The sequence below is a fragment of the Asterias amurensis genome, chromosome 5 (genome assembly GCF_032118995.1).
Source record: "Asterias amurensis chromosome 5, ASM3211899v1".
Taxonomy (NCBI): domain Eukaryota; kingdom Metazoa; phylum Echinodermata; class Asteroidea; order Forcipulatida; family Asteriidae; genus Asterias; species Asterias amurensis.
The window spans coordinates 3,325,236-3,351,536 of record NC_092652.1 but is presented as its reverse complement, the minus strand read 5'-3'; the positions used below and the strand labels follow the sequence as shown (position 1 = coordinate 3,351,536).

The window sequence follows — 26,301 nt, the reverse complement described above, 5'->3', positions numbered from 1 at the left end:
CATGCTTCAAATTTAAATTGCCTTGCACTACAATTTTACTCTGCAGTCCTTTAACACACAACAAAGCCAAGTTCATAGATTTGCGCCAAATTTCTCCTCGGCCTTTATAGAAATGCTTTTAGAATGTAAAGCAGTTAAAGGAACACGTTGCCTTGGATCGGACGAGTTGGTCTATGAACAATCGTTTGTAACCGTTTGTTATAAAATGCACATGGCTGGAAAAATGTTTTGAAAGTAGAATACAATGATCCACACAAATTTGCCTCGAAATTGCGTGGTTTTCCATTTACTCGAAGAACTAACACGGTCGGCCATTTATGGGAGTCAAAAATTTGAGTCCCATAAATGGCAGACTGTGTTAGTCGACGAGGTAAAAGGAAAACCGTACAATTTCGAGGCATGTTTGTGTGGATCATTGTATTCTACTTTTACAACATCTTTCTACCTATATAATGCATTTTAAATAAAACGGTTACAAATGCTTTTCAAAGACCAACTCGACCCATCCAAGGCAACGCGTTCCTTTTAAGCAGAGCAACATATTGCTTACCAGAATGAGTTTACCAGCCAAATTTGCCAAACTAAAATGTCTGTTGTACCATCTGTGACTGGTATCCTGAGAGATTTCTCCTAAATTTCTTTTTTATCAGAAAATTGGTAAGCAATCTCTTCTGCCCAAGCAGTTCCATGAAACCAGATTACTTGTTTAAAGGCAGTGGACACTATTGGTAATTACTCAAAATAATTATTAGCGTAAAACCTTTCTTGGTGACGAGTAATGGGGAGAGGTTGATGGTATAAAACATTGTGAAAAACGGCTCCCTCTGAAGTGCCATAGTTTTCGAGAAAAAAAGTAATTTTCCACGAATTTGATTTTGAGACCTCAAGTTTAGAACTTGAGGTCTCGAAATCAACTATCTAAACGCACACAACTTCGTGTGACAAGGGTATTTTTTCTTTCATTATTATCTCGCAAGTTCGATGACCGATTGAGCTCAAATTTTCATAGGTTTGTTATTTTATGCATATGTTGAGATACACCAACTGTGAAGACTAGTCTTTGACAATTACCAATAGTGTCCACTGCCTTTAATTACAATGAGTTAGTATTTCATTTTCTAGAAAAGACAATTCTCAAACAGTTTTTTTCTTTCTCCTGGCTGTCATTGTCTTTATTTTAACAGGACACCAACACATGTTTACATTATATAATTACAATCAGCTGTACCATAAATAAACACACTGAGAACTTATTAACTGTCATCCAGTAGGTTGCAACATTTCTGTCAAGAGATTTGTTTAATTTATAAATTAGGTTAAAATAAACATTATTGTGCAGTGTGCACGCAGATGTGTATAATTGCATTAAAATATTAATATGGCTTCTCTGTTCAAATACTTGGACAATGTCTTTGTTTGGTATTCAATAGTATAGAGATGGCATTTATTTGAACAGGCTGCTGATGCTCATTCTTGTGTTTAATACGGTGTCGTGCATCATTTAAAAGCTGAGTCAACTAGAGTTGTGTACCTCCGAAGACCAATACCGTAGACCAATACCGAGGGGAGTAGTGTAAATGATATCAGATAAATCAAACATCTACTCGTCACAAATACATAGTTAAAAAACATCTTGTGATATAAAATTGCAGTGAATCAGCAATCCCTACACGGTTACTCTGTCAATATGCGTTGGTTTAATAACGTGGGTCATCCACTGCACTTCTCGTGCGTTGGAGATGATAAGACAGCAATATCTCAAAGCCACGAGATTGTCTTCTCTCGCTACTACCATCCCGTTAGAAAACGCGGCTAAATTATGAATTTAGTGGAGTCTTACTGAAGCATACAAGGGGGTGGTGTGTAACGCGACGTGTGTAAATGAAGGATTCACACTGTAATCTAAATAGGCTCGGTGTGTGTATATTGGAAACGTATGACTCATGTAGGGGGTCTGAGGAGGATGTCATGAGCCAGGATGCGGCGGGCCGGCTTCTTCTGATGGGGCTGGGATCCGAGCGTGGATATATTCTGAATAATCTTGGTGTTTTTTTTGTAGACAGTTGTAGATGAGCTCTTGACTCATGGGACTATATGGAGGCTGAGAAGCTCCAGAGAGGATGGGAAATATTTTAAGCCTTTTTTTCCGTCTCTTCTTTACCCCCCCCCCCCCCCCATGAAGGTAAAATGTATCTACAAAAATGAATAGAAAAGTAAGATGTATGAATAAACAGTAGTCAATTTAATTAAATTAGAGCGAAATAAATCGATAAATGGTTTACATTTTTACAAGCAGAAATGGTAAACTTATTTAACAAAAACGAAAACAAGGGAAATAGAAGTAATAAATGTAGGTGCAAATTGTTGAATGGAAGTTTACCAAATTAAAAACTGCAAAAATTTAACAAGTATCAAATAGTAAACCATGGAACAAGGATATTGGCGAAATAGGGAGACCGCTCAACATAGGGTTGGAATAAGAAAGCTTAGTTAATAGAGCATGAGGATGGTTCAAATCATTCTCGAGTAAATTTTGTTTTACTCAACCCCAAATCAAATTAAATAAATTGTGCAAAACGTGCAGAACAAAATAGTTATTCAATGAGGTAAAAATTTGTTTAAAGGGTGTAAAATGTACTTTTTGTGGGACATAAAACACAATGTCCACAGATTTACACTAAACTTACACAGTTTGAAGATAATGATAGTGGAAAGCTTCCGTTCAAATATTACTAACTGAGGTGCTGTAGTTTTTGAGAAATGAGTAAAACAATGTCATGAAAATACGTTTCTAAATGATTAAAATAATTTTCGTCTCAAAATTATTTTCATGACATTGTTTTACTCATTTCCCCATAACTACAGCACCTCAGCACGTAATATTTTCAGGATAGCTTTCTACTATCATTATCTTCAAACTGTGTAAGTTTAGTGTAAATCTGTGGACATTGTGTTTTTTGTCCTACAAAAGTTACATAGACCATTTAATGGGAAATTAAATACTCCTCAAACTGATATTGATTAAGAAAAGAATGGTTGCTTTGAAACAATAAACACAAATAGTTAAAATAGAAAACAAAATTAAAGGAAGAGGGAAACAAAAGTGCAGGTGTGGGGTTAAGAGTTAGCCCCAAGCTCTCCAACAAATCACAGAGAATTCCTCCAAAGCTTTTAGTGTTTTTATTTCTTTAATCGAATCATACCTCCCATGTCAGAATCCTTTGCTACCTTGAACTTTTCTTAATTTGATTTGTGCTCCTCATCATCACGGAATGTCTGTGGATTGTATCACAGTCTCTTCTAGAAACTATAACAAGACCAGTCTCGGCCATCAATAATATTATTGCTTGTAACTTAATCAAGGATGGGACGTTTTAGATCTACTTGTGTATCTGGGCCCAATTTCATGGCTCTGCTTACCGTGAGCCAAAACATTGGCGCTTGCGGAAGCAGGGAATTCTGTGCTAACATCAAGCGTACTTCACAGGTTAGCGGGAATTTTGGCTTTTGCGCTAGCATACTTCATGTGACTAGGCATTCTGCGCTTACAACAGTTAGGGAAGAAATTTTGCAGAGAATGGTAATCGTAAGGGCAGAATTTGGCGGTGAGGAGATCTACCAGATTGTCAGGTTCTTCTGTTTACCTTTTTTGCATCAAGTTGATTAGCACAGGTTTGACTCTTCAGTTGCATACACAGCACTGATGACGTCCTACCAGGGCTAGCTCTTTGATGTGTACATAAGTACGTGCAGAGGATTGGCCTACTGCGTGTCTGAGAACTCCTTAAAATCTATAACTCCAAGGGTCACAAAAAGGTGGAAATGCCATTATGATCAAGGCATGTCTGTGGCTGTACATGGAATTAAGAACTCTCAAACTCTGGTTGTGTGCGCTCCTTTCATATGAGACAGAGGGAGGGCGCACATGTGCAATAATGTGGTTACAGTTCATATATATATATACAGCCACAGGCATGATGATATCCAGTGCCTCTTTAATAAAAATTGACCTAGTTTTTTTTCCGAGGGTCACATATCAAAGCTGTTATATGCATGACCTGATTTTCTGTTAAGCAGAAATTAAATACTTCTTAGTATGCCAGGTATTGTATAGGGAATTGTAGCTTAGCAAGATTTGTCTTTGCTCAGCAAACAGCCGTTTGACAATTTGTCACCATTTGTCCTGTGCCCATATTTGTTTCCTTCCTGTCTTTCCCAAATATTCCTTGTCAATGTCATCCTTTGTTGGTTGTGTCCCAATATTTATTAATGTAGTCCTATGGCCCAACCCCCTTCAAGGTTCAAGGTTCATTTTATTTCAACAGTATAAAAAAAAAAAAAACCAATATCAAACAGCAGTCACAAGAAATTATTACAACAATGAAAAATAATCGTTTCACAACATAGGTTTGAAGAAATAGATGCATAACAATGTTGACACTGCGGAGGGATCCATTTAAGAAGCAAAGCTTGTAGGCAATGGTCCCTTATGACATGCATATGCATTGAGATTATAAATAATATCAAGTGAACCGTAGAGGTCCGTGGTCGAGTCGAGCCACCAATGAACAAAGTGTTGCAGTGGTGCCACAATATTGAGCATACATGTACTCTTCCAATGAGATTCACACCAATATTTCTTTCAAATTGAGGAAATACTCAAGTCAATTTGTGACATATTCATGTTGTTGCAAAGAGTTGCAGATCAAAAACAGAATGATTTACAACTACAACTTAGTTTTTATTTGTCAAGTTATAAAGATAAGATTTTCATTGATGAAATGCACATTCACTTTGTATGAACACCAGTTGTCTGCTGACCAAGCAGAAGTGATTGCGCTGCAAGATTATTCCAAGCTCCTTACCCTCTAGAGTCTTCTGAATGAAAAGTCTTCACTGTTTCCTTCTAGAATGATACCATAGTCCTTCATGCCCTCCTAGCCCCTCCAAACCCAACAATCCCCCATCCCCGGAAAATGGTTTGTTGATCCATCGTCCGTTACAAGATGTTTTGCCAACCTAAATGTGGTCACAGATGCAATAAAAGCTGCATTGTGACTACGCTGTAGCTGCAATAATTGTATCTAGACGGGTCTCTGTAGAGTTCGGTCCCCATAGAGCTCTGTCTACTCGGATTAAAGTGCATGTACCTCCGTCATGTTTTACTTCATGCATTCAATTACGTTAGGACCAAAGATTATAGAACACCGAAGGTGCGAGATGAGCAACTGGATCTCTATCTATTGTTGGAACACAAAAAAAGCATAGGCGCCATTGTTTTTGCATTGATAGCAATGTTGTCTACACTCTATTGTTGCATTAAAAGAGTTGCTTACTGAAATGGAGTCCAGTGCATAACATTTAGCCTGAGTTCTTCATCTTGTGCCTTCAGTGTTCTATAATCTGTGGTTAGAACATACGTACACTGAACCACAAGAGGGCACTGTTTGTGTAAAACATGCAGGCGAGATTACTAATTGTGTTTTCTAAAATAGAGAATCCACTTATATTTCAGTGACGGATTATATGTATGTGTGGTGTAGGTACACTATTCTCAATTTGTTTACATGGTGGTCTTCAGTCATCCATTTAGCAACTCCCCTCTTTTCTCAGGCCCCTCCCCCTCCAGCCCCTACCTTCGTGAGAAATTGTGGATCTGTAGCCAATTAGTGTCCCTCCCTTTTAATGTCAATGATATCAGGGTTATTGCAATTTTGTTAAATCTGACAGTTAAATCGGCCTTGGTTTTGTAATCTCTGCTTGGGGTCCAGACATTCATTTCTGTTAATTCCTACAAGGTTTTTGAAGGTCTTCCAGTATGTGGCTACCTTCTTGTTGCGATGAAAGACTATATGTATGTACTTGTTGTACTTATTTACTGTGACCATGTGACCTATGGCATCAATAACAGAGAGCTTATAAAGCCCGGTTCATACTTCATGCGAATGCGAGGCGAAATTTGACGTCACAACCCTCATTTCGCAGCGATATTTGCAAGTGAGTTGAGCTGAACTCAACTCATTGCAAATTTCGTTGCGAATCTTTGACGTCAACATTCGTATCACATTCGCAGGAAGTATGAACTGGCTTTTAGTCTTGACTTTCTGCAGGTAGACTTGTTTACAGCTCATTAATGAAGAACACATGAATTTTATATTTTTTTTTATGGAGATTATTCTGTCTGGTAGAAAACTTGTTCAGCTGTTACATTTATAACTCTTGATATGAGGAAGTTATGACACAAAATGTAAAAGATTTCCTTATGACCAGTGCAGTATCTTGCCTGCCACAAACACCCTCTGAACACGGAGGTTCATGATCTATCAAATTGTAGATTAATTTCAGCATTTGCTCTCTCCCCGTCAAATATATCTTCGTATAACCTCACAACTTGGCAAAAATAGAAAGTTCAGGTGAACTTTATTATGTGGAGAAATCTCCGTTCCCTAACAAAGAATCAATCCTGAGCAGATCCCCCAGGTCTCAACAAACCCCGCCCTCTTTTCCCAAGATACCTCAAAGGAACAAATCAATTTACCAGTTGTTCCTTTCGCAAAAAAAAAAAAAAACTGTCTACCCCCCTCAAGAAAGGAAGAAACAAAACTTAGAAAGGTTAGAAATCTGTGTGAATTCTTCGGTTTTTTTTTCTTCTTCTGAGTTTCTGCGTTCCTGTTAGTGATTTCTTTCAAAAGAAAAATCTTTTCCCAAGATACCAAGGAAGGAATCAATTACCCAGTTGTTCCCTTTCCCTTTAAACAAAACCTTGACTACCCCCTCATCAAGGAGGAAAGAAACGAAACTTAGAGAGGTTAGAGATCTGTGTGAGTTTCTGCGTTCCTGTTAGTGATTTTTTTCGCCATGATTCCTCGATGCGTCTCTCTGAGAATAGCTCAGGTCTGTGTACTCAACCCGGATATTTCATATCGTGTCTGTCCGTGATCTGTCGTAATCTTGTTGGAACAAGAACAGCTGCTTAGATGAATGAACGTTGTAAAACGCTGCTGCGGTATAATCAAGCATTGTGTGGCACGGACAGCTCACCGAGGCAAGGACAGTGGAAATATGAAAAGGAAAAACGCTGTGGTTTTCCTTGAAATAGACTTTTTACCACGCGTGGCAGCCAATTTTCTCATACATGTATTTCTTTATCGGACATGAGCCCCTGGAATAGAAAAAAATGACAACAACAACCTCAAGAGTCCAAGATTTGGAAGAGTGAAATCTTGGAACTGATATTTTCCTTCCAATGTAACTTGGTAAACTAAAGTGAATACTTTAATCAAATTCATCGCAAAACATTTTCTCATCAGTGTTACCATGAATTGATTTGTATTGTGACATCACACTAAACTTAGCAACTACGATTGCAATTAATAAGATCAACCTTAGCTCTTTGTGAAATTGGCCCAGGTTGATTTGTGTCTTCCAGCAATCAAAATATTCTTCATATATATCCAAATCCTTATCTGGTTTGCCGGAGCTAAAAATATTAAAGTCGTTGCCTTGGATCGGACGAGTTAGTCTATAAAAAGCGTTTGTACACCGTTTGTTATAAAATGCATATGGATAGAAAGATGTTGTTAAAGTAGAATACAATGATCCACACAAACATGCCTCAAAATTGCACAGTTTTTCTTTTACCTCGTCGACTAATACAACAAACGGGTTACAAACGCTTTTTATAGACCAACTTGTCTGATCCAAGGCAACAAGTTCCTTTAATATTCAGTTCTTTTACAGTTTTACCTTTCAAAACTCTCTTACTGTTTAAGCACTTACTTTGGAAAAAGGTCTCTGATTTTCATTGTTACTTTTTATGGAAAGCTAGATGTCGTTGTTCATTAGTTGCTTTACATTTACCCCCTCCTTGCATGTGGATTACAAACCAGGCTTGATGTCAGCTTCAGTTATCAAAGAGGGTGCTTGGAAGTGACTGAATGATAATCACACTCCAAAAAAAATCAGGGGACCAGGGAGTTGTAAAGTAATCACTGTATTGCTGATTAGTTTACCATGTTAACCGTAGAAAGGAAAATATTAGTTCCCAGATTTCACTCTTCCGAAGCTTGGACTGTTCGAGGTTGTTCTGGGCCATTAATGGTTACCCTTTGACCTTTCCTTCCCCCTTCCCCATCCACCCCTCAGCTCGATTAACCTTTCACAACTGGATGTTATCTGGCCTCTGAGTCTAGAGATGTGTATTTTGTGATATGATGATTTGCGACGAGATTATGTTAATTGCTTGTAAATGGGAGTGATGGAGCTACATTTGTGGGTGCAGCAGACCGTGGTTCGGCTTTAATGATGTATGCATGTCGTTAGGTTATAATTGTAAGGATTCCCAAAGGGATGGACTTGAGCAAATCACAGAGTGATGATGAGTTACAACTGTACAGTACTTTTATGAACATGTTGAACGACATTGGTTCTTGGAATTGTTTTGTTGTTTTTTGGTTCATTATGATGTTTGATTTTGATTCCAGTTTGTGCAATCATCTTGTTGTGTTTCATTTTTTTCTCAAATAATTCAATCAAATGTGGGGGAACCAACTCAAAACAGAGGGCGCTATTACACACAAATTGCTCTCACACCCAAACCACTATGAAATAAAGAACGCATTGAGCGTCTTGAAACAGTACCTTCTGAGGAGAAGAAATCATCCTGAAACCTATACCAGTCTGAAACAAACGCCATTTGCAAGACAAATTGCACACACAAAGATAATGGTAGGCTTGTAAATGTCGCATTACGTAAAATGCGCAATACAATGTTGAATACATAATATAATTTAATAATATAATTTGGAGGGCTAATAAACTTACTCGCAGCTAAGAGCTGAATTGCGAAGGATGCGGCTACAACGTGTTCGAGAAGCAGGCATGCAAGGGCGCCTTAGGCTGCCAGCCACAGCAACCCATTATGACCACGGAGCACAGCCAAGATCGAAAGTGTTTGATTTTCCAAACCGGAAACCGGATGGTCTGGAAAACCCTTGTGGCACAGCAGAGAACCAACGCACAACTCAACTCACATATAGCCCCGACCGGGAATCGAACCGGGGTCATCTTGGTGAGAGGCAAGTGCTTAACGCACAAGCCAACCATGCCAACCATGCCATAAGAACATTGACTCCCAAAATGGCACTACAAAGGTTTTTTTTTTTTGAGGATGATGTTAGCTAAATTGGGTCAAATTGGACAATAGAATTAGGTAAAATCAAAGCATAAATCATGTGTCCCAATGACTGGGCCGGAACTATTTCATATACTGCATCCCACTTCAATTATATCTCGGACGTCTTCAACCAATGGTGTTACTGCAACCATAGAGCAAGATGCTGCAACTATACAAAATGCTAGCATGATGCAGTTAAAACCTGTATGCTTCGTGTATGTGAGCTTAAATGCGTCCAGGTAGTGGCTGAAGACACTGGTTCAGGGCATGATGAAAACAATCTGAAACAGAGTGAAAAGCTCCTGAACAGTAATTTGTACACACATTTTGCTACAAGGGCAGATAATGTTTGCTTAAGAAATACGTAGATATTATTTCTCATGAGTTGTCCTCTTAATCTAGGTACAGAATCAGCATGGACTGGGCTTGAAATGTGGCTTTAAATTTGGGTCGAACAAAAATAAAATACTATAGGGGGAGGGGGCCTAAAGAACTTGAACCTGCAACAATCCTGAGGTCGTACGTGTAAGTTCTGCTCTAGTAAGCTTTTCTTTGCTATGAGCAAAATTATTACCAAGTCAGTTTCCCTTGCGGTTCAAACTAAGCTGAGCAATAATTTTGTAAGGAACCAGGATAACATAGACTTAAAAATATACAAAACATTTTTAGGGTTGGAGGTCGGGGGGGGGGGGGGGGAGTTGTTTGTTCATAGCAGTTTCTTTCTCTCTCCTTATTGGCTTTGTGGGCGCCTTGTACTTAATAAAATAGTTACTCTACTCTAACCATGGACTCTAACAAATCTGTCCACACAACTCTCACACTGGAAAGTTTATTTAGACGTAACTAATTGGATCTAGGAGTTGAAAGCCTGAGAGTAAGCTGAGACAGCGAGCTGACTGAGCTTGTTGGGATTGGAGGGGGGGGGGGTAGGGTTAAAGGCACTGGACACCTTCGGTAATTACTCAAAATAATTGTTAGAAATGTTTTTTACTTGATACCGAGCAATGGAGAGCTGTTGATAGTATAAAACATTGTGAGAAACGGCTCCCTCTGAAGTAGTGTAGTTTTTGAGAAAGAGGTAATTTCTCACTCCAGTCAAAATGCGTCTGAAAGCACACACAGTCATGCAGCTAGGGTGCTTTTAGCCCTCATTTTTCTCTTCTAACTTCGATGACCAATTGAGCCCAAATTGTGTTTGTTGTTTATGCATATGTTTACATATTGAGAATACTAGTTTTGGGGAATTACCAAACGTGTCCTGGGGTCGATTTCACAAAGAGTTAGGACTCGGTCCTAACTTAGGACTAGTCCTGGGGGATATACAAAACTTGTGGCTAGTCCTAAGTTAGGACGAGTAACTCGAGTAACTCGTCCTAACTCAAGATAAGACTAGTGCTAGTCTTAACTTTTTGTGAAATCCACCCCAACACCTTTAAAGGGAGACATAAGCTCCATCACACTTTTTTGTATCCACTAGTTATATATTCACTGCCCCAGCCATGGGTCATTTAGAATGATGGATTCCAGGGGACTGTGGCTAAATTGCACCTCAAGTTCATCATAAAAAAAAGGAACGATATAGCGGGATTTGTGGTCATTATTTTCCTCTTAAGATTTATTGAGATGGTTGTGACCTCTAAATGCCTGAGGGTAACTGACAGAGTGGAGCCTTTGATATGAGCATTATATGTGTATGCTTTATGATGGATGGATCGCATTCAGACGCACTTAAAGAAAAATTACTATGCTCATATTTGGAGTAAATCCAGCAACCAAAAAGCAATTATTGGGTTTTTGGGGGTGCTGAGTTTAGGATTGATATCAGTAATGTATTCCGTTGGCATAATTTGAATCCAATTCCTTGACAATTAAGAGAATCATGTTTTGAATTTGCATTGGTGATAACTGAATGTCAAGTATCTCTCGTTACTTTGTAAAATAAAATAAAATAAAATGATATCAGTCAAAACAGTCACTGCTCATAGCGCCGTAGATGATGTTAAAGGAACACGTTGCCTTGGATCGGATGAGTTGGTCTTTAAAAAGCGTTTGTAACCGTTTTTATCAAATGCATATGTTTTGAAAGATCATTTAAAAGTAGCAAACAATGATCCACAGTTTGCCTCGGTGAGTGGTTTTCCTTTTACTGTGCGAACTAACACGGTCGGCTATTTATGGGAGTCAAAAATTTGACTCCCATAAAATTTAGTCGACGAGATAAAAGGAAAACCGTGCCATTTCGAGGCATGTTTGTGTGGATCATTGTATTCTACTTTTACCATATCTTTCTACACAAACGCTTTTCAAAGACCAACTCGACCGATCCAAGGCAACGTGTTCCTTTAACTGAATGATGATGATTTGTACACAAATAGTGTGGTTGGTGTCAAATTCTAGGATAACATCAGAACTAGAGAAATAAAGTGAAATTCATTAGGTTTGTACCAATGATTAACATCAGAACTAGAGAAACAAAGTGAAATTCATTAGGTTTGTACCAATGATATTTTGGGGCGATTGCTTTTGTTTCACCAATTATAATGGTTATGATGTAATGGTCAAATTTACCCCTTATACATAGCTAAAAATGAATTAGTTAGTAGGTCTATGTCTGGCTACATGTAACAGTTTCTGCTCCCTCTGGAGTAATTGAAATTGCATTGAGGCTGGAGTGGTCAATTTGACTACACAATGTCTGTACATTGGGTGTAATACAACTTACATTATGTGATGTGAACAAGTGTAGATTTGAATACTTAGCATCAAACTAAGCTATAGTTAGCATGGTTAGTACAGTATGTAGTCTAAACTAAAGGTTTTCGCTCCCTCTTGATTTATCAAAATTGCATTGAGACTGGTCAATTTGTCAACACATTGTCTATACATGGGGTAGGTGTACATTTAACAGAAGAAACGTTGAGATTATGTGAACAAATGTAGATTTGAATTTGCATAAAACCAAGCTGTAGTACAGTATGTAGTCCAAACTAAAAGTTCCCGCGCCCTCTTGATTAACCAAAATTGCATTGAGGCTGCAGTGTGGTCAATTTGTCTACGTAATTATTGTCTGTACATGGCATGCATGGGGGTACTAAAAGAACATACGTTGAATTTATGTGAACAAATGTAGATTTGAATACTTAGCATAAAACCAAGCAGTCTTTAAGGGATGATATTACGTCGTCTCTCCACCTTATGGACAAGAGTCTCGCTCCGGCACTTGTGACCAAAAAGCCCCTGCCGCCTAGAGATAAGACAGATGACATGGAATGCTAAATGGATTATTTCCATTTCAAATGGCAAAAACATGAATTTGTTTAAAGAGTCTACGGAGCGAAGATGAGACTGTTGTGGATGCAGGCTTTAGGACGGAGTTGAGAGAGGGGAAGGAGGGCGGTATCTCCAGGGGGGTAACCGCTAACCGAAGATGGTCTCGGATTACATCACTTGAATGGTTTGGTTAATTGGTGGGGTGGGGTCATCACGGCAGTTATTGTTGTCCTTATTTATCATGTGGAGGGTAAATCTGCTTGTTGTACAAGATGGTCTGCAACTAATAAGGAGCACTGTTTTAAAAACACTGGATATTAATTGGTATTACTCAAAATAATGGTTAGCGTAAAAGATGACTTGGTATTGAGCAATGGAGAGCTGTCAACAGTGTAGTAGAGTTAACAGTGTGAGAAACGGGACGGCTCCATCTTAAGTAGTGTAAGTTTTTGAGATAGAAATAATTTCTCACTAAAATATTTGAATTGATTTCGAGACCTCAGCTGAGGTCTCGAATTAGAGCAGCTGAAAGAAAAAAACTTGTGCGACGAAGGTGTTTTTTCTTCCATTTTTGTTCTCTCGCAACTTCGATGACCAATTGAGTTCAAATTTTCACAGGTTTGTTATTTTTATGCTTATGTTGAGATACACCAACTGTGAAGACTGGTCTTTGACAATTACCATCAGCGTGTCTTAGTGTCTTTAAGGATTAATGATGAGGGAAGATGGACCTTTGTCTTGTTTGTATAGAGGTGTGATTTGAAGACGATTAATTATAAGACACTGAAATGATGGAGCCGGGGGCCACATGAACTTGATTCACTCTTAATTAAGGCTAGGTCTTGTGAACTGCTTCAAGATGTTTCTTTAAAAATTCTGTCTCAACTATTCCTACTGCTTTATAATTATTGTTGATTGTAAAATTCTCATTCAAATTCAAAAATTTTGGGGAACTGAGGGTTTGTTCCCATGGCGTTTACATTTGATCTTGTTAAATATCTATTACACTTAAATTGCAAAAGGTTGCAAATGGCTTGCATCAATTTATTTTATCTTATCTTGTTTCCGATAAAGTTGTTGGGCTGTTTCTTTTTTACCCATTTTATAACAAACTTTATCTTTATTTACTCAATCGCCAAAGATTTAATCTCCGTTGAAGTTCTTTGGGTAAATTTTACGAGTCGCCCATGTTGTAAGAGCTTGTTATATATCGCAGTACCAGGATATGCGCCCAGCGTGAAGCGTGTTTCTGGTGTAACTCTACACCGGTTTGTTTTCTTGTAAGAAATACCATGACTCATGAATCTCAGCAGGGGTAGGATCAAATATCTTGTAGTCGAACTGTCATTAACAAAGAAATATACGATAATAAAACTGTTTGCCTTTATTAGAATCTTTCAGTCAGATTGTGGCGTATTATTCAGGGGAAAAAACGTAAGAAAAATTGACTTGCCAACAAAATATTAAGATACTGTACGTAGTATTGGGATTTTTTTTCTTTCAAAGGAAGTATTTAAGAGTGATTTGAAAATGATTTCAGTTGGTCCATAAATTGTGATTTCTGAAACTAGATACTCACTGCTGATGAAAATGTTTTGCAGCCTTTCTGATTGGCCCAAAAATAACAGGATATGAGATTATTCCTCATAGGGACAGTGCATCATCAGGTTTTTTGAACATTTTTTTTTTACCTTTTTCAAATCGCCTAGTCAGAAAAAATTAATAAAATCTTACTGTGAATTTTACCAACACATTCCTCTTGTCTTTGGAGTTCAGATCCAAACATTTAGTTTTCTAATCTTGAAAACATGGCATTTCAGATGGAAATATATACTAGTGGTGTAAGCCTGTAACTTTGTTTTTCATTTTTTTTATTTTTTATTTTATTTTCCCATTTAAAGGCAGTGGACACTATTGGTAATTACTCAAAATAATTATTATCGTAAAACCTTTCTTGGTGACGAGTAAATGGGGAGAGGTTGATGGTATAAAACATTGTGAGAAATGGCTCCCTCTGAAGTGCCATAGTTTTCGAGAAAGAAGTAATTTTCCACGAATTTGATTTCAAGACCTCAAGTTTAGAACTTGAGGTCTCGAAATCAACTATCTAAATGCACACAACTTCGTGTGACAAGGGTATTTTTTCTTTCATTATTATCTCGCAAGTTCGATGACCGATTGAGCTCAAATTTTCATAGGTTTGTTATTTTATGCATATGTTGAGATACACCACCTGTGAAGGCTAGTCTTAGACAATTACCAATAGTGTCCACTGTCTTTAAAAAAATGTAAACTAAATAAAACCAACGCTAGACATGCTAGAAGGCCAAAATAGTTGGCAAAACAGGGAACAAGAATATGTGGCAGAATGAAAGAGGACCCACCACATCTCTTTGTTTTTAGTTAACATAATAATGTCTCTTGACAACTCTCAATGTTCGTCTGCAGTGCAGACTGCCATCGCTATCCCGAGCCTGGCTGGCCTCTGTCAACCAAGTACACCATTATTAAAGTGGATAGATTGGCGTATAAGAAATACTACTGGCACACTTTTATGTTTGCCCGCAATATTTTCCCAGTGTATATTTCCACCTGCCAGTTCCTATCTGAGAGAAATACAGGGTTATGTCATGCTAGATGGGAGCTAGATGCCCCAGGGCCTTCGTTGCATGATGAAGGTTGACTAGCAAGGTGATGCAGACAATTTGGTCATAAATCAACGGGGATTTTTATGGGAGGTGTTATAGCGCCCTCTGTTGGTGTCTTTGATTTTGTTGAGTCCTCAATGTGTTATGATCAGGAATTGGGGACTGTATGAACTGGGCCCAGTTTTCATGAAGCCTGTTAGCACAAAAACTTGCTTAGCACGGACAAATATTGCTTAGCAGAAACTGGTTTCCAGAGAAGTTTAAAAAATTTTTGCTTAGCATAGAAATTTCAGTATTTTCTGCTTAACAGCTTTCTAAAACTTGGGCCAAGGGAATCAACCAGAGACAATGAAACCAACCACAGACAATTAAATATTGCCTGGTAATATATTGCCTGGTAATATATTGCCTGGTAATATATTGCCTACAAAGCAAGTCTTTTATGTTCTGAAACTAGAGCGCTAAATTATTGAAATCCAATTCAGAAACTTAAAAAACCAGACGTATAAATCATATAAAACCTACCCCCACTGGTGGAAAGGGTTGCTTGGGGCATACGTGTTTCTTGGATGAGGTCTTGGGGTGGAGTAAGCCTGTCTACCTACTGTTTATATTATCATTTTTTTAAGGTGTAAAAACAGTAGGGGGTGGAGGGGACCCATACTTGAAGGGTCTCGTTTGGTAATTACTTAGACTTCGTTCCAAGTCTTCAATCGTGGCTTTTTAGTCATCCTGATAGCCGCTACAAACAGCGCCCTCTTGTGATCTTTCCTCGTCATTTAGATTGCGAGTTAGGGAGCGTGATAGCTAATAATGTGGGGGCGTTTTTCGTGGCTGAGATGCAGAAGAATAACCCCGATCTAAGACTTGAATCAAGTCTAGTAATTACTCTGAAAATTAATGGCAGTAAAAACTTGTGGTAAGAAGTATATCAGCTTTTGGATAGTAAAATGCATTTTGAGAAACATTTTAAACGGTTTTGGCAGGAAGGCCTGGTTTTAGCAAGGTTGGATTGGAGCATCGCTATGTTCAATTTGCTCTAGAATTGCAAGGGTCGTGGGTTCGAATCCCACCCGAGTAACATGCCTGTGATATTTTTTTCACAGGACTAGTGAAAGTACTGAGTATACATGTACAGTGCTAACACACATGGGTGTCTGGGTAAAAACCAAAATTAATTTTCTTTATCCCCGATGCAAATTTAACATCTCTGTTATGTTCAATTCTGATCACCCAACACCAATAACAAGAAAATTTGTTGGTCTGCAATTCTTCTATTTTACAAAAAAAAAAAAAAAAAATGGCCAGACGTTTTGACCCTAGCAGAGGCTCTATTTTGTACTTTTTTTTCCCCCCATACACATATGCTGTGAATACTAAAAAGTCACTTGGTCAATTTCCTATTCACATTTCTCCAACATTTTCACACCCTACATACTAAGACTTGTTTTAATTACTACCTTTTAGATTGAACTATGTGTTACAAAAATATGGCGTGTTGAGAACGTGACAGAGAGCTTAAAAGGGGGAGGAGAACTAATACAGCGTGGAGCCTGTTTAATTATTGCCACTTACCTGTTAATTGAAAGCAACCACTGGCACCACTGGAGGATTTCACTGTGTGGATACATTACAATCGTGTGATAAATTAAAGGGAAGGTACACGTTTGGTAATTGTCAAAGACCAGTGTCTTCACTTGGTGTATCCAATCATAAGCATAAAATAACAATCCTGTGAAAATTTGGGCTCAACTGGTCATCGGAGTTGCGAGAAAATGATGAAAGAAAAAACAACCTTGTTGGACGAATTTGTGTGCTTTCAGATAGGACAAAAAGACTTCTAGCTAGAAGTCTTTTATCATTTTAGTGAGAAATTACCTCTTTCTCAAAAACTGCGTTACTTCAGAGGGATTCGTTTCCCACAATATTTTATACTATCAACAGCTCTCCAATGATTTTAAGTTAATATTTGTTTTGAGTAGCAACCAAACGTGTACCTTCCCTTTAAAGGGTAGACTTTATTGGGGATTTCATGTAGTAGGTGGTAGTTGCTGCAACAACTAATAAAATTTTACTATCCCTGACAACTTTAGATTAAAAGACTGATCAAAGACATTAAAGGGGTTTTATGCTTTTGGTAATATGTAATAAAAGATGTACTGTCGTGTTTGAGAAATGAGTAAAACAATTTCATGCAAAGCATTTTTTGTATCAGTGAGAATTATTTTTGTTTTAACATGTACAGGGGATTTACACAGCTCTCCTGAAATCATTGTTTGTGATTTTCACATTTTTTCTCAAAAGCTTCATATCTAATGAGGTTGAAACTTTTACAGGTAATCTATGTTATTTCTATCTTCATTCACCAGGAGTAAGGATTTATGTCACAGCCAAAAACTTGATCTTCAAAAGGTATAAAAACCCTTCAAAAAATATACATATTTGGTTTGCTTTTCCGATAACTAAGAAACTGTATGTCTTGTATTGATTTGAGTACTGCTTGATAGAGGTTGCTCCTGTACGTCTCCACATAAAGTACATTATCCACATCCACAAATTAGGCTATTAATTGCGTGCTGGTTAATTTAAAAGGGTACCCAGACACTATTTTTTATAAAAACCTATGCACTGCCAATGATCAGCAGGACCATGTAATTGCAAAAAATCAAATTGCTCTCGGGGGCTTCATTTGAGAGAGGCGCCCCTTGATGATTTACAGCAAAGAGGGAAGACTTGGTAGACCGAGACGGACAGGGTGGTTGTAATGAATCCTTCGTGGGTATCGCCTTCGCATCAAATCATTCAGGCAAAATGAAAATCTCAGAGATGTCTAAATGTTGTGTGGGCATCAATGTAAATGCTAATGTGGGCGATGTGTTAAGCCCAGATCATACTTTCTGCGAATGTGAAGTGAGTTTTGACATCACATGGCTTTTTTCAAAGCGAATGTTTTGCAGGAGTTGAACACACTTTGACTGTTTTGAATTATTTGTTGCAAATGTTTGACGTCAAAATTTGTTAAAGTGTTTCTATTCGCAGGAAGTATGAACAGGGCTTAACAACTGGTGTTAAGAAAATCCAAATGATAACGACCCTTTTTTAGAAAAAAAAAGGAGGAAAATATTTGAAAGCTATAAATGACTCCTTTTTTCACACAGAATGATCACTTGATGAAGATAATAATTTATTTCCAGTGTTCGTGGCTGAAGGGGTACATTTTTAATTAAGTGCAATTTCCGTCTTGATCCTTCAGGGAATTCCAGAAAAGTGCTGAAGCCACGGTTGATCAGTGTCAACATGTTCGTTGCATAATAAATATAATAGTATAGTTACTAGGTTTTATATAGCACTTAAATCAATGGGTGTCTCAAAGCACTTATAATCATTTGTTTCCAGACAGGTTATTGAAGTTTTTTGAATTATGAGACCCATTTATGTGAACACCTTGTAGAGGTTTACAAAGTGCTACGGCACAGTCGGCAGCCACTGCCAGAAGTAATGAAGTAAATGTGACACTGCAGAGCGATCCCTACTAAAGCTTTTAGGCAATGGTCTTTTCTTTTCCTGGTCAGGAAATCATAATTGCTTCTCTCCACACAGGAGTACAATTGGGTACCGGCCGCCAGGGTGTTACCTGTGACGGACGCGCATACTTTCCAGGGGATTTCAAAACATTCTGTCGTGTAATGCTAAGCTAACTTGATATCAACACCGGCCTGATGACCCATTCCAGTTGAACCTAGTTAAACTGGGTTTAATTGGAACTAGTTGAAAACCAGTTGATGAACTAGTTAAACACAGTTAAAACCAGTTGGTTCAATATGAAAAATCGATAGAACCAAATGGTTTATAATTTAAACCTAGTTGAACACAGTTAAACCTAGTCCAAACCAGTTGGTTAATATGGAAAATGGATGAGTTTGGTCACTATCCAGTAGGAAACCTAGTCGAACACAGTTAAACCTAGTCCAAACCAGTTAGTTAATATGGAAAATGGATGAGTTTGGTCACTATCCAGTAGAACCAGTTGACATCAGTCAACTGGGTTCAACTGGAATTTTGACCTGGATAGGACAGACTTATCTATTTGTAATTAACGTCTTGTTAGGGTACACAGAAGTATATCTTATGTCTTTACTCCTTCAGGCCCGGGATTTCATCATTGAGAGGGCAAGGCCATTTTCATTTTGAAAAAGGCACTTGTATTGGAAAATCTCAAAGACTATAGAAAACTTTTGAAGGGGCACCAAGGTCAAGACCAGGGCAATGGAGGCTATGACCTCTGTGACCTCTGTGACCTCTGTGACCTCTGTGACCTCTGTGAAATTCCAGGACTGCTCCACTGATCTTCTTTCTGCTTTATGGTTCTTTGTTTTGCTGTCTTCTTACAACAATAGTGAGGTGCTGATTAGGCCTCAACCTCTGTGGCCTTCAAGTAATTCCAGGCCTTCAAGTAATTCCAGGCCTGCTCATTCTTATGTAGTCAGGCCTGTATGCTTTGTTTTGAAAGGGTAAGGGCACCAGGGCATTTTCTCCTTGGTAAAGGGCACCCTATGAGGAAATTTCTACTGGAGCATTTCAAGGGCACCAAGGCAATGACCAGGGGGCATGGAGGCAATCGCCTTTGTTGCCTCCATGGAGTATCAGGTCTTTAAAGTATTTGTTATTTATTCTCTTATATAAATGAAAGTGTGGCTTATTTTCTCGTTATTCTGTTTGTTTCCTTCAGTTGAGTTTCTTCACTTTCCTATCGGCCGTCTGCGTGGTCCTCCACCTAGTGGCTACGGCGCTCTCCGGCCTCAGCGGTGCCGACTTCCAGACCCTGGTCAACTGCAAGGAGAGTAGTCGCCCAAGGTCGTGCCTTTGCTGCGAGTCTCATTCCGGGTGTATGAGATGGGAGGACATGATATCTTTCGAGGGTGTGGATGATTGCTCCATGATCACTACTACCTTGAAGGAACTCATGTACTCAGTATGCGTAACTAATATAGTTGCATGTGTAATCTGCATAGCGTCAACCATTATTGGCTGCGCATACATCGTCAAGAGGCATACAACAAGAAGGGTAAGCTTGAATTCAGCATTTTTGATAATTTTAGATGTTAAATTAGCATCGGGGATAAAGAGTATTAATTTGGGTTTTACCCATATACACCGATGTGTGTTAGCACTGTATACTCAGTACTTACAAAACACAGGATTTGAACTGCCTCTAGCCATCAGACACTCTCGGTGGTCTAGTTGGTAAGACCATGGAGGTAGAATTAGAAGACACTGCTCTAGAACTGCAAAGGTCGTGGGTTCAAATCCCACCTGAGTAACATGCCCGTGATATTTTTTCACAGGACTCGGGAAAGTACCGAGTATACAGTGCTAACATGCATTAGTGTATGGGTAAAAACAAAAATTAATAATGTTCTTGTTAATGATATTATTAGCGGATTGGTACATAGGTTGGAGTGTTGAATGCAACACTGCGGTATGAAACAGTGGTTATTTGTGGCCCGTGTGGGTTGAGAATGGGTCGTCAAACTGTAAAAGGTTGTTGGGGATTTACGAAAGGTAATTCTGAAGACAGCTGGGGTTTGACGAGTTTTATATTACCGTGTCATTTAAGCGATCAATCAAACCGTTATGGTTGTATGTGTGGGAGGAACGTCTTCAGACCGAGACCAACATTGGAGACTGAGACTTGAGCCCCTTTCACACGAGAGCACTTTAGCAAGGATCCCTTGCTTTAAAGGCAGTGGACACTATTGGTAATAACTCAAAATATTTATTAGCAAAAAAACTTTCTTGGTGACAAGTAATGGGGAGAGGTTGATGGTATAAAACATTGTGAGAAACGGCACTCTCTGAAGTGCCATAGTTTTCGAGAAAGAAGAAATTGTCCACGAATTTGATATCGAGACCTCAGGTTTAGAACTTGAGGTCTCGAAATCAACCATCTAAACGCACACAACTTCGTGTGTCAAGGGTGTTTTTTTCTTTCATTATTATCTCGCAAGTTCGAAGACCGATTGAGCCCAAATTTTTACAGGTTTGTTATTTTATGCATATGTTGAGATACACCAACTGTGAAGGCTAGTCTTGGACAATAACCAATAGTGTCCACTGCCTTTAATACATGGTTGTGAAATTTTACAAAATGTACCTCGTGTGGAAGGACAACAATTTGTTTCTAAGGTCCAAGTTTTCTTGTCAAAATCTTATCAAACATTGCTACATTTTACAACCGTGCTAAAATTAAACAAGGAACCCCAGTTAAATAGTTGTTGTGTGACTAGCACTTTGGTGAGACAAAAACCAAAATAATGAGGGTGTTGAGTCCAACACATACACAACTCTCAGCTAATTGATTAGTCTTCATTTGACCCCATAATACAAGAAGTCTTAAAAATAGGTTTGAAATGTTGCAGCTTCAATCATTGAAAGCTGCCATCATCACATCAAGAGAAAAATCCTAAGCTGTGAAAATTCTAGACTTTTCTCTCAGTTGGTCAATTATGAGGGATGCCAGAAATCAACTTAAGAGTTTTTATGACCCTCTCAGGGCTTAACCAAGAATGTCTTAATTGGACAGAGAGGTCAAGATGAAATGGGGGATAGTTTCTGGAAGATGTTATTTTAGAAAAATACAGAGTCCACTCTTAGCACCTGTTTAAGGTGATAGATTTCATCAAGAGTTGTTTTCCTGAATGAAGTTGATAGTTTGTTTTTGCTTGTGGATTTTGACCCTGGGCCCAATTTTATAGAGTTGCATAAGCACAACAAGTATAGCTAAGTGCAACATAATTATGCTTACCAGAACAAAGTGACCAGCCGAAGTGTATAATAATATGTACAATTTGTGACTGGTATCCTGCTCACTTCTGATTTATAAGCAGAAAATTGCTAAGCAATATTTACTGCTGAAGCAGCTCTATGACGTTGGGCCCTCTCGTCTGACCATTTTTAGATCAGCCAGTGACATGAAAATGCAGTTGCTACATTTACTCCGTACACAGTCAACCCTCTTACTGTCTGTCTATTTAATATCCTGCCCAGGGCCAAATTTCATGATGCCTGTATGCACAAAAACTTGCTGGGCACAGAAATATATTGCTTAGCAGAAACTGGTTACCAGCCAAAAGTCCATATAAAAGTTTACATTGTTTTGCTTAGCATTTAAAGGCAGTGGACACTATTGGCAATTACTTGAAATATTAATTAGCATAAAACCTTACTTGGTAACGAGTTATGGGGAGAGGTTGATTGTACAAAACATTGTGAGAAATGGCTCCCTCTGAAGTGAAATAGTTTTCGAGAAAGAAGTAATTTTTAACGAATTTGATTTTGAGACCTCAAATTCTAAATTTGAGGTTTCTAAATCAAATTTGAGGTCTCGAAATCAAGCATATGAAAGCACGCAACTTTGTGTGACAAGGGTGTTTTTTCTTTCATTGTTATCTCGCAACTTCGACGACCAATTGAGCTCAAATTTTCACAGGTTTGTTATTTTTTGCATAATGTTGAGATACACCAAGTGAGAAGACTGGTCTTTGACAATTACCAATAGTGTCCAGTGTCTTTAAATTTGCTACGCAGATTTTTCTGCTTAAGCAGAAAACATTTCTGCTCAAGAAACCAGGCCCTGCTGTGGTTTGGAAATGTTAAAAGTGATGGGAAGCCTCTTATCTGGCAACTCAACATTTGGCAACTCAACATTTCTGTTGTTCCAAACCAGTTTGTTGTATACCGCCCTCTCTTGATGTATTTCATCTAGTCCAAACTTAATGCATTACAAGCGCTGCTAAGTTCAACTTTTCTGAAGTCTTCTTGAAAATCTTCCATTAAGCCTGGCGTTCACAGTGGTCATCAACACATTGGTCATAAAAACGAACAACATTATCAAGTTAAAAGTTCTGCCTAGTATAATCTAGTGTTTGATGTACCTGCTTCTACATTGTGTAATTACAGGAGGTTTTTTTTTAGCGTTAAAGGGAAGGTACACGTTTGGGAATTGTCAAAGACCAGTCTTCTCACTTGGTGTATCCCATCATAAGCATAAAATAACAAGCCTGTGAAAATTTGGGCAAAGTTGCAAGAAAATGATGAAAGATAAAACACCCTTGTTGGACGAATGTGTGTGCTTTCAGATAGAAATAAAAGACTTCTAGGTCTTTTATTATTTAAGTGGGAAATTACCTCTTATTCAAAAACTATGTTACTTCAGAGGGAGTTATTTCCCACAATATTTTATACTATCAACAGCTCTCCAATGCTTGTTACCAAGTCAGTTTTTAAGTTAATATTTGTTTTGAGTAACTACCAAAGGTGTACCTTCCCTTTAATAAACTTTCTTTTTCCATTGATGTGTGGCTCCGTTGCCCCTTGTCATTGCCTTGGTGCCCTTGAAATGCTCTAGTAGAAATTTACAATTTCCTCATAGGGTGCCCTTTGCCAAAAAGAAAATGCCTTGATGCCCTTGCCCTTTCAAAAACGAAGCATGCAGCCCTGCTTTCAGAAACAGAAGCATTTTACTTTGGTAGGATTTGAACCCACGACCCAAATATTTTAGAGCAGATATCTTAGCCGCTAGATCACTGGGCGTATTCCGTGACAGGTTGCTGGTTCGAATCCTGTAATTAGCAGCAGGTACTGCAAAACAAAATTAACAGATGGAACACTTTGCATCTGGAACAATTTATTGGTTATCACAAAGCAAAGTTTTTTTCAACAGCTCTTCCCCAGTCCTTTAGTGCTGGGATGTGTTAAGTTTGACTGGATTACTTTCAACTTTTTAGCTTTCAAACTCACTTGGCGTATTCCTTGCATCTGGAAATTTTTTTTGGTTTTCACAAAGCAAAGTTTTTTCAACAGCTCTTCCCCAGTCCTTTAGTGCTGGGATGTGTTAAGTTTGACTGGATTACTTTCAACTTTTTAGTTTTCAAACTCACTTAGCGTACTCAAGAACAGTTTAAAAACTCATCTACATAAAGAAGCATTTTGTTAACTCTATTTTCTAATTATGTGATGCGATTTTCATTTGCTTGCTGGTTTGTTTTTCGCAGAGCAGTGCCATGAGCGTCGCTTGCGCCGGATACCGGCTCTTTAAAAGTTGCCATTGTTATTATAGCTATTATTTTACCAAAATAATAGCTATAATGTATTGATATTGACTTAACCACAATGAGATGGTCCTTTGGATTAAAAAAACAAAAACAATTCCAAGGTTCATTCAGTCTGCTCCTCACGCAACTTATTTTCAAAAGTGTGCGTTTACCTTTTCTTCAACTTAAGATAACAATACTGACCCGTCAAAGCATGATGAAACCATTATTTATCCAGCAATAATGCTAAAAAAAACACCCTCTACCTGCAACAATTCTCAGACAATCCTCTGATTCAGACGGCTATTCATGTAATATTTTGCAACTAAATAAAAATGAATGAATGAATGAAATCTGTGGTTGGTTGGAGAGGTGCTGAACCCCTGCTTGGAGTTCTAGGTTTTTGTATTTGTTCAGTTTCACGTGATCGAGGTTAATGGTGCATGGTTCTGTCAATCTTACAGTAACACCTTCCTGCTCCCTGTCTGGGTTTTTTTTTTTTCTTCCCAGAAGCTGTCTGGGGTTTGTGGTCAATGATTATAAAGTAATATGGTGTTTACTTTTGAGTTGTTTGTTTACTTATGAGTGTGGTTGCCTGTTTTGGTATTGTTGCGACTGTACGTGTTGTAAGGTACAAGTAGCAATTACCTGGTGTCCAAAATGAGGAATGTTATGTCTCCTTGTATCGTTTAAGATTTTGTTAAAAATGTCAAAATAATATATTTCTTTGTTGTGTAAGTGACGAAAAGGGCCTAATAATAACATGTGATTTTGAATATAAGGAGAGAAAGAAAGACAGTTCTATGAACAAACTCTGCAAACCAAGTATATATTGAATATAATGAGCTTTTTCTAAGTTTCTAATGATCATAAAAGGTTTTAAAAAACATGGGCAAGGCTAGTTGTTCATTTGTATCGAATTTGCAGGTTATTATTATCATTTATTTGTTCATTTGTAAAATCTTAGATTTCAGTTTTGTTAGACTGGATTTGGTTTTTGGCTCAATTGGCTCATTGAATAATGGCATTCTTTGTTGATGATTCGAAACACAAATAAACCCCAGGGTGTGTGACTGAACATTGGAACTAGCAGGGGACCTGTAACAATAGTTTCACAACTTCTTACACTAGCTGCCAGATGACTCATAACACGCTAAATTTAGAATTAAAGCAACAGACCACATTTGTCTGAGAGATTTGTAAGGTGGAGTTGTATTTTACCATCTGTAGGCGCTTGCTCTGTAGACCTTTCTATCACAATGTACCAGCTCAAGTTTTTGCCAACTGAGATTGGAAAAACTATGGAAAGCCATAAATGGAAAAAACCCAGATGGCCACAGATTGCAACAATGTCAAACAACTATTCAAAATTAGTGTTGAATTTTTGGATACAAAGCAGCTAATCTATTTATTTAATTGGAAGTGTCCTTTGCTTAAGGAAAGTGGCCTTGCCCTCTCAAAGATGAAATTCTAGGCAATGGAAAGATATTTAATGATTTGCTCTCCCCTGAAAAGTACATTTTTTTAAATTATTTTTATTTTATTTTTTGTATTATAACTATGTAGGAACAGCAATCATCAAATCATACTATTTAATTAAAAAATAAATGTCTGGTCCTGATAATTTCGAGTAATTTCATATGGGTAGAATATTTTTCACAAAACCCAACCCCAAGGTGAAGGGGTCAAGAAAAACATCCATCAAATGGTAAAGGTTACTCAATCTGTATGAGTCCTTGGTGTGTTATGAGTCAATCTGCCTGATGCGTTAGAGTTAAGTATGTAGTTTCGGAACTTCTAGAAGACCTTAAGTTCTAGAGACCTTCTTAGTGTGAGACCTTCCCAGAGAGAGAGAGACACGCCAAAATCCGATAGTTGTTGGCTCTCCAGGTAGATGGAAACTGATGCTAAATTTGGAGCCAGATGTCGACCAGGCACAGGTAAGATCTGTCCTGACACAGCGGGCGGGGGAAATAACTCCAAGAGTTTTGCCTAAAAGGTTTGAAGCAGTTGGTGTTTACAGGGATCCAGGAGTGTGAATTTAATACTCTGAGGTTTTCGGAATGCACTTCATGTGATGGTGTCAAAGGTAAATTACATGTAGCTATGTTTCATG

The 26,301-nt window shown here is 38.1% G+C and overlaps 1 protein-coding gene across 2 annotated transcripts in view; it reads left to right on the top strand.

Annotated features, from left to right (window-relative positions):
* The window catches only part of LOC139937700 (uncharacterized), a 134,308-nt gene that overhangs the window by 60,256 nt on the left and 47,751 nt on the right, over positions 1-26,301 (top strand). Inside the window, exon 3 of one of the 2 annotated variants that reach the window (XM_071932978.1) lies at positions 19,823-20,158. In XM_071932978.1, the coding sequence (XP_071789079.1) occupies positions 19,823-20,158 (336 nt within the window). Of the gene's footprint in view, positions 1-19,822; positions 20,159-26,134; positions 26,275-26,301 lie in introns of those variants that run through there. The other variant, XM_071932979.1, reaches the window with a different exon arrangement.